The sequence below is a fragment of the Haplochromis burtoni genome, unplaced genomic scaffold (assembly GCF_018398535.1).
Source record: "Haplochromis burtoni strain Fernald_Lab_line unplaced genomic scaffold, NCSU_Asbu1 Contig_874, whole genome shotgun sequence".
NCBI classification, from domain to species: Eukaryota; Metazoa; Chordata; class Actinopteri; order Cichliformes; family Cichlidae; genus Haplochromis; species Haplochromis burtoni.
The window spans coordinates 1607-11314 of NW_024583235.1; the positions used below are offsets into that span (position 1 = coordinate 1607).

The following is a 9708-nucleotide window of genomic DNA, read 5'->3' on the forward strand; positions in this document are numbered from 1 at the left end:
ACTAAGGGAGGATTCAGGGTCACCTGGTCCAGCCCTAACTATATGCTTTAGCAAAAAGGAAAGTTTGAAGCCTAATCTTGAAAGTAGAGATAGTGACATGTTTCACAGCGTTACAGTCTGTGTTCGGTAAGACCTCCTTATTCTTCATCACAGCCTGAACTATCTTAGGAAAGCCTTCCTGTCATTTCCTTTAGTGGTCTTCAGGAATAGTTTTCCAGGCTCTTTCAAGCACATTCCAAAGCTTTTCCTTTGCCTGGAATTTCTGTAATTGGGCAAAACCCCAGCTGTCTCTCTCCGTCTGCCTGTCCTCACTTCCTGTTGTTCTGTCTGCTCCACACACAGGTCTGTTAGTGCTACAGAGGATGAATGCTGCTACATTAATCCTGTGCACAGTTAGACACTGTCACGCCTCAGCTGCTGTGTCTATATCTCACGTCCTGTTTGGTTGTAACTCATTTCTAAAACGTCACCAGGTTCTGATTGCTACCAGCACTCTGGCCTGGGGAGTGAACTTCCCCGCTCACCTGGTTGTCGTCAAGGGAACCGAGTACTACGATGGCAAATCCAGGCGCTATGTGGACTACCCCATCACAGGTACAGCTCAGTGACAGCCTGGGTGTGGTCTCTGTGGAACAGGAAGTGTGCTTCCTCCAGTCTGTGTGATGTTAAACTCCGCATTAAGAAGCTCTCTCATATAGCTGTCACTGACGCTCAGAACAAACTGCATTAACAGATCGTAAACGTTCTGCTCTAAAGGTTGTGTGTAACAGTGTGTGTGTGTGTGTGTGTGTGTAGACGTGCTGCAGATGATGGGGCGAGCAGGCCGTCCTCAGTTTGATGACCAGGGCAAAGCAGTCATCCTTGTCCACGACATAAAGAAGGATTTCTACAAGAAGTTTCTGTACGAGCCGTTTCCTGTAGAGTCCAGGTAACAGCACAATCTTCATCATCAGGATTCCTGCCATAGTCATCTGTTAGTGTCAAAGACTGGGCCCATCTGTGGATGTCTAATGTATTTAAATCTTTATGACCCGTAACTGTTCACACCAAGGTTAAAGTACTGTGATACATATCAGGCCTTATGTGAAAGCATGCTGTCAGTACAAACAGGATGCTGCTGTTTCCCCTTCGGATCAGTCTGTCCTGCAGCACTGAGAGCGTCTAAGTGGGACGAGATACTTTCAGTCTTTACATGATGCTTTCTGTTCACACAACACACCTGCAGTCGTAGTTCCTCAGTGTTTTACACTGTGTGTGTGTGTTTTACACTGTGTGTGTGCGTGTGTTTTATACTGTGTGCGTGTGTTTTATACTGTGTGTGTGTGTGTGTTTTACACTGTGTGTGTTTGTGTGCGTGTGTTTTACACTCTGTGTGTGTGTTTGTGTGCGTGTGTGTGTGTTTTACACTGTGTGCGTGTTTTACCCTGTGTGTGTTTGTTTGTGTGTGTGTGTGTGTGTGTGTGTGTTATACACTGAGTTTGTGTGTGTGTGTGTGTTTTACACTGTGTCTGCGTGTGTTTTATACTGTGTGTGTGTTTTACACTGTGTGCGTGTGTTTTACACTGTGTGTGTGTGTTTTATACTGTGTGCGTGTGTTTTATACTGTGCGTGTGTTTTATACTGTGTGTGCGTGTTTTACACTGTGTGCGTGTGTTTTACACTGTGTGCGTGTGTTTTACACTGTGTGCGTGTGTTTTATACTGTGCGTGTGTTTTATACTGTGTGTGCGTGTTTTACACTGTGTGCGTGTGTTTTATACTGTGTGTGTGTGTTTTATACTGTGTGTGTGTGTTTTATACTGTGTGTGTGTGTGTGTTTTATACTGTGTGTGTGTGTGTTTTATACTGTGTGTGTGTGTGTGTTTTACACTGTGTGCGTGTGTTTTATACTGTGTGTGTGTGTTTTATACTGTGTGTGTGTGCGTGTTTTACACTGTGTGCGTGTGTTTTATACTGTGTGCGTGTGTTTTATACTGTGTGAAAGAGAGAGATACTGTGTGTGCGTGTTTATACTGTGTGTGCGTGTTTTACACTGTGTGTGCGTGTTTTATACTGTGTGTGCGTGTTTTATACTGTGTGTGTGTGTTTTATACTGTGTGCGTGTGTTTTATACTGTGTGTGTGTGTTTTATACTGTGTGCGTGTGTTTTATACTGTGTGCGTGTGTTTTATACTGTGTGCGTGTGTTTTACACTGTGTGCGTGTGTTCTATACTGTGTGTGCGTGTTTTATACTGTGTGTGTGTGTTTTACACTGTGTGTGCGTGTTTTATACTGTGTGTGTGTTTTATACTGTGTGCGTGTTTTACACTGTGTGTGTGTGTTTTACACTGTGTGCGTGTGTTTTACACTGTGTGTGTGTGTTTATATACTGTGTGTGGTGTTTTACACTGTGTGCGTGTGTTTTATACTGTGTGTGTGTTTTACACTGTGTGCGTGTGTTCTATACTGTGTGTGCGTGTTTTACACTGTGTGTGTGTGATTTATACTGTGTGTGCGTGTTTTACACTGTGTGTGTGTGTTTTATACTGTGTGTGTGTTTTACACTGTGTGCGTGTGTTATACTGTGTGTGCGTGTTTTACACTGTGTGTGTGTGATTTATACTGTGTGTGCGTGTTTTACACTGTGTGTGTGTGTTTTATACTGTGTCTGTGTGTTTTACACTGTGTGCGTGTGTTCTATACTGTGTGTGCGTGTTTTACACTGTGTGTGTGTGATTTATACTGTGTGTGCGTGTTTTACACTGTGTGTGTGTGTTTTATACTGTGTCTGTGTGTTTTACACTGTGTGCGTGTGTTTATACTGTGTGCGTGTTTTACACTGTGTGCGTGTGTTTTATACTGTGTGTGTGTTTTATACTGTGTGCGTGTGTTTTACACTGTGTGTGTGTGTTTTATACTGTGTGCGTGTGTTTTATACTGTGTGTGTGTGTTTTACACTGTGTGCGTGTGTTTTATACTGTGTGTGTGTTTTACACTGTGTGTGTGTGTTTTATACTGTGTGCGTGTGTTTTACACTGTGTGTGTGTGTTTTATAGTGTGTGCGTGTTTTACACTGTGTGTGTGTGTTTTACACTGTGTGTGTGTGTTTTACACTGTGTGTGTGTGTTTTATACTGTGTGTGTGTGTTTTATACTGTGTGTGTGTGTTTTATACTGTGTGCGTGTGTTTTATACTGTGTGTGCGTGTTTTATACTGTGTGCGTGTGTTTTATACTGTGTGTGTGTTTTACACTGTGTGTGTGTGTTTTATACTGTGTGTGTGTTATACTGTGTGCGTGTTTTATACTGTGTGTGTGTTTTATACTGTGTGCGTGTTTTACACTGTGTGTGTGTGTTTTATACTGTGTGCGTGTGTTTTATACTGTGTGTGTGTGTTTTACACTGTGTGTGCGTGTTTTATACTGTGTGCGTGTGTTTTATACTGTGTGTGCGTGTTTTATACTGTGTGTGTGTGTTTTACACTGTGTGTGTGTGTTTTATACTGTGTGCGTGTTTTACACTGTGTGTGTGTGTTTTATACTGTGTGCGTGTTTTACACTGTGTGTGTGTGTTTTATACTGTGTGCGTGTGTTTTATACTGTGTGCGTGTGTTTTACACTGTGTGCGTGTGTTTTATACTGTGTGCGTGTGTTTTATACTGTGTGTGCGTGTTTTACACTGTGTGTGTGTGTTTTATACTGTGTGCGTGTTTTACACTGTGTGTGTGTGTTTTATACTGTGTGCGTGTTTTACACTGTGTGCGTGTGTTTTATACTGTGTGTGCGTGTTTTATACTGTGTGCGTGTTTTACACTGTGTGTGTGTGTTTTACACTGTGTACGTGTGTTTTATACTGTGTGCGTGTGTTTTATACTGTGTGTGTGTGTGTTTTACACTGTGTGCGTGTTTTACACTGTGTGTGTGTGTTTTATACTGTGTGTGCGTGTTTTACCTGTGTGCGTGTGTTTTATTGTGTGTGCGTGTTTTACACTGTGTGCGTGTGTTTTATACTGTGTGTGGTGTTTTATACTGTGTGTGTGTGTTTTACACTGTGTGCGTGTGTTTTATACTGTGTGTGTGTGTTTTATACTGTGTGTGTGTGTTTTATACTGTGTGCGTGTTTTACACTGTGTGTGCGTGTGTTTTATTACTGTGTGGTGTGTTTTATACTGTGTGTGCGTGTTTTACACTGTGTGTGTGTGTTTTATACTGTGTGTGTTTTATACTGTGTGCGTGTTTTATACTGTGTGCGTGTGTTTTATACTGTGTGTGTGTTTTATACTGTGTGCGTGTGTTTTATACTGTGTGTGCGTGTTTTACACTGTGTGTGTGTGTTTTATACTGTGTGCGTGTTTTACACTGTGTGTGTGTGTTTTACACTGTGTGCGTGTGTTTTATACTGTGTGTGCGTGTTTTACACTGTGTGCGTGTGTTTTACACTGTGTGTGTGTGTTTTACTGTGTGTGCGTGTTTTACACTGTGTGTGTGTGTTTTATACTGTGTGTGTGTTTTACACTGTGTGTGTGTGTTTTACACTGTGTGCGTGTGTTTTATACTGTGTGCGTGTTTTACACTGTGTGTGTGTGTTTTATACTGTGTGTGTGTTTTACTGTGTTGGTGTGTTTTATCACTGTGTGTGGTGTTTTACACTGTGTGTGTGTTTTATACTGTGTGCGTGTTTTACACTGTGTGTGTGTGTTTTATACTGTGTGCGTGTTTTACACTGTGTGTGTGTGTTTTACACTGTGTGCGTGTGTTTTATACTGTGTGTGTGTGTTTTACTGTGTTGTGTGTTTTACACTGTGTGCGTGTGTTTTATACTGTGTGCGTGTGTTTTATACTGTGTGCGTGTTTTACACTGTGTGTGTGTGTTTTATACTGTGTGCGTGTGTTTTATACTGTGTGTGTGTGTTTTATACTGTGTGCGTGTGTTTTATACTGTGTGTGTGTGTTTTATACTGTGTGTGTGTGTTTTATACTGTGTGCGTGTGTTTTATACTGTGTGTGTGTGTTTTATACTGTGTGTGTGTGTTTTATACTGTGTGCGTGTTTTACACTGTGTGCGTGTTTTTTACTGTGTGTGCGTGTTTTACACTGTGTGCGTGTGTTTTATACTGTGTGTGTGTGTTTTACACTGTGTGCGTGTGTTTTATACTGTGTGTGCGTGTTTTACACTGTGTGCGTGTGTTCTATACTGTGTGTGCGTGTTTTATACTGTGTGTGTGTGTTTTATACTGTGTGCGTGTTTTATACTGTGTGTGTGTGTGTTTTACACTGTGTGCGTGTGTTTTATACTGTGTGTGTGTGTTTTACACTGTGTGCGTGTTTTACACTGTGTGTGTGTGTTTTATACTGTGTGTGTGTGTTTTATACTGTGTGTGTGGTGTTTTACTGTGTGTGTGTGTTTTATACTGTGTGTGCGTGTTTTACACTGTGTGCGTGTGTTTTATACTGTGTGCGTGTGTTTTATACTGTGTGTGCGTGTTTTACACTGTGTGCGTGTGTTTTATACGTGTGTGTGTGTTTTATACTGTGTGCGTGTTTTACACTGTGTGTGTGTGTTTTATACTGTGTGCGTGTTTTACACTGTGTGTGTGTGTTTTATACTGTGTGCGTGTTTTACACTGTGTGTGTGTGTTTTATACTGTGTGCGTGTTTTACACTGTGTGTGTGTGTTTTATACTGTGTGTGCGTGTTTTACACTGTGTGCGTGTGTTTTATACTGTGTGTGTGTTTTACACTGTGTGCGTGTGTTCTATACTGTGTGTGCGTGTTTTACACTGTGTGCGTGTGTTTTATACTGTGTGCGTGTGTTTTATACTGTGTGCGTGTTTTATACTGTGTGTGTGTGTTTTACACTGTGTGTGTGTGTTTTACACTGTGTGCGTGTGTTTATACTGTGTGTGCGTGTTTTACACTGTGTGTGTGTGTTTTACACTGTGTGCGTGTGTTTTATACTGTGTGTGCGTGTTTTATACTGTGTGTGTGTGTTTTATACTGTGTGCGTGTGTTTTATACTGTGTGGTGTTTATATGTGTGTGTGTGTTTTATACTGTGTGTGTGTTTTACACTGTGTGTGTGTTTTACACTGTGTGTGCGTGTTTTACTGTGTGTGCGTGTTTTATACTGTGTGTGTGTTTTATACTGTGTGTGTGCGTGTTTTACCTGTGTGTGTGCGTGTTTTATACTGTGTGTGCGTGTTTTATACTGTGTGTGCGTGTTTTATACTGTGTGCGTGTGTTTTATACTGTGTGTGTGTGTTTTATACTGTGTGTGTGTGTTTTACACTGTGTGCGTGTGTTTTATACTGTGTGCGTGTTTTACACTGTGTGAGTGTGTTTTATACTGTGTGTGAGTGTTTTATACTGTGTGTGCGTGTTTTACACTGTGTGCGTGTGTTTTATACTGTGTGTGCGTGTTTTATACTGTGTGTGTGTGTTTTATACTGTGTGTGCGTGTTTTACACTGTGTGTGTGTGTTTTATACTGTGTGCGTGTGTTTTACACTGTGTGTGTGTGTTTTATACTGTGTGCGTGTTTTACACTGTGTGTGTGTGTTTTATACTGTGTCTGTGTGTTTTACACTGTGTGCGTGTGTTCTATACTGTGTGTGCGTGTTTTACACTGTGTGTGTGTGATTTATACTGTGTGTGCGTGTTTTACACTGTGTGTGTGTGTTTTATACTGTGTGTGTGTGTTTTACACTGTGTGCGTGTGTTCTATACTGTGTGTGCGTGTTTTACACTGTGTGTGTGTGTTATACTGTGTGTGCGTGTTTTATACTGTGTGTGTGTGTTTTATACTGTGTCTGTGTGTTTTACACTGTGTGCGTGTGTTTATACTGTGTGTGCGTGTTTTACACTGTGTGTGTGTGATTTATACTGTGTGTGCGTGTTTTACACTGTGTGTGTGTGTTTTATACTGTGTCTGTGTGTTTTACACTGTGTGCGTGTGTTTATACTGTGTGTGCGTGTTTTACACTGTGTGCGTGTGTTCTATACTGTGTGTGCGTGTTTTACTGTGTGTGTGTGTTTTACACTGTGTGTGTGTGTTTTTACTGTGTGTGTGTGTTTTATACTGTGTGTGTGTGTTTTCACTGTGTGTGTTTTATACTGTGTGTGTGTTTTACACTGTGTGTGTGTGTTTTATACTGTGTGTGCGTGTTTTACACTGTGTGTGTGTGTTTTATACTGTGTGTGTGTTTTAACTGTGTGTGTGTGTTTTATACTGTGTGCGTGTGTTTTACACTGTGTGTGTGTGTTTTATACTGTGTGTGTTTTATACTGTGTGTGTGTTTTATACTGTGTGCGTGTGTTTTATACTGTGTGTGCGTGTTTTATACTGTGTGCGTGTGTTTTATACTGTGTGTGCGTGTTTTACACTGTGTGTGTGTGTTTTATACTGTGTGCGTGTGTTACTGTGTGCGTGTGTTTTACACTGTGTGTGTGTGTTTTATACTGTGTGTGCGTGTTTTACACTGTGTGCGTGTGTTTTATACTGTGTGCGTGTGTTTTACACTGTGTGTGTGTGTGTTTTATACTGTGTGCGTGTTTTATACTGTGTGTGTGTGTTTATACTGTGTGTGCGTGTTTTACACTGTGTGTCTGTTTTATACTGTGTGTGTTTTATACTGTGTGCGTGTTTTACACTGTGTGTGTGTGTTTTACACTGTGTGTGCGTGTTTTACACTGTGTGTGTGTGTTTTATACTGTGTGTGTGTGTTTTATACTGTGTGTGTGTGTATACTGTGTGGTGTTTTACACTGTGTGTGTGTGTTTTATACTGTGTGTGTGTGTTTTAACTGTGTGTGTGTGTTTTATCTGTGTGTGTGTTTTTACTGTGTGTGTGTGTTTTTACACTGTGTGCGTGGTTTATACTGTGTGCGTTGTGTTTTATACTGTGTGTGCGTGTTTTACACTGTGTGCGTGTGTTTTATACTGTGTGCGTGTTTTACACTGTGTGTGTGTGTTTTACTGTGTGCGTGTTTTATACTGTGTGTGTGTGTTTTACACTGTGTGCGTGTGTTTTATACTGTGTGCGTGTGTTTTACACTGTGTGTGTGTGTTTTTACTGCGTGCGTGTTTATAAGTGTGTGTGTGTGTTTTACACTGTGTGTGTGTGTGTTTTACTGTGTGTGTGTGTTTTATACTTGTGTGTGGTGTGTTTTAACTGTGTGTGCGTGTGTTTTACACTGTGTGTGTGTGTGTGTGTGTTTTACACTGTGTGCGTGTGTTTTACTGTGTGGTGTGTTTTACACTGTGTGGTGTGTTTTACACTGTGTGTGTGTGTTTTACACTGTGTGCGTGTGTTTTATACTGTGTGTGTGTGTTTTATACTGTGTGTGTGTGTGTGTTTTATACTGTGTGGTGTGTTTTTAACTGTGTGCGTGTGTTTTACCTGTGTGTGTGTGTGTGTGTTTTACACTGTGTGCGTGTGTTTTACACTGTGTGTGTGTGTTTTACACTGTGTGTGTGTGTTTTATACTGTGTGCGTGTGTTTTATACTGTGTGTGTGTGTTTTACACTGTGTGCGTGTTTTACACTGTGTGTGTGTGTTTTATACTGTGTGTGTGTGTTTTATACTGTGTGTGTGTGTTTTACACTGTGTGTGCGTGTGTTTTACACTGTGTGTGTGTGTGTGTGTTTTACACTGTGTGTGTGTGTTTTACACTGTGTGCGTGTGTTTTACACTGTGTGTGTGTGTTTTACACTGTGTGCGTGTGTTTTACACTGTGTGCGTGTGTTTTATACTGTGTGTGTGTGTTTTATACTGTGTGTGTGTGTGTTTTTGTGTGTTTTGTGTGTGTGTGTGTTTTTCTTGTGTGTGTGTGTGTGTTTTATACTGTGTGTGTGTGTTTTATACTGTGTGTGTGTGTTTTATACTGTGTGCGTGTGTTTTATACTGTGTGTGTGTGTTTTATACTGTGTGTGCGTGTTTTATACTGTGTGTGTGTGTTTTATACTGTGTGTGTGTGTTTTATACTGTGTGTGTGTTTGTGCGTGTGTTTTACACTGTGTGTGTGTGTGTGTGTGTGTGTGTGTGTGTGTGTGTGTGTGTGTGTGTGTGTGTGTTTTAATAGCTGTGTTTAGTGTGTGTGTGTTTTACTGTGTGTGTGTGTGTTTTACAATGTGTGTGTGTGTGTTTTACACTGTGTGTGTTACAGTGATTTCTTCTCCTTCGTCAGACCCACTGGTGCTCTGAGGGCCTCGCAGCTCTCTTCAAGTCTTAGATTGATGTTTATCATAAACGTAAACATTAGAGGTAACAGCAGCGGCGAGGTGCCAGGGCGTTAAATCACTCTCCGAGGACGCTAATAGCACCTACACGATAAAAGAGATCGCACATTTTGTCTCGCTGGTTTTTGTTGAGTATTTAACAAAATAGGGACAATGAGCGGTCGTGGCTCAAGAGTTGGGAGTTCGCCTTGTAATCGAGAAGGTTGCCGGTTCGAGCCCCGGCTTGGACAGTCTCGGTCGTTGTGTCCTTGGGCAAGACACTTCACCCGTTGCCTACTGGTGGTGGTCAGAGGGCCCGGTGGCGCCAGTGTCCGGCAGCCTCGCCTCTGTCAGTGCGCCCCAGGGTGGCTGTGGCTACAATGTAGCTGCCATCACCAGTGTGTGAATGTGTGCTGAATGGGTGATGACTGGATATGTAAAGTGCTTTGGGGTCCTTAGGGACTAGTAAAGCGCTATATAAATACAGGCCATTTACCATATATGATGGTGTGTTGGC

At 41.5% G+C, this 9708-nt stretch overlaps 1 protein-coding gene across 1 annotated transcript in view; it reads left to right on the plus strand.

Annotated features, from left to right (window-relative positions):
• The window catches only part of LOC102313258 (activating signal cointegrator 1 complex subunit 3), a gene marked incomplete at its 5' end in the record, with an annotated part of 24908 nt that overhangs the window by 1203 nt on the left and 13997 nt on the right, over positions 1-9708 (plus strand). Inside the window, 2 exon segments of the mRNA XM_005950934.2 lie at positions 474-594; positions 796-928. Of these exon segments, the coding sequence (XP_005950996.2) occupies positions 474-594; positions 796-928 (254 nt within the window).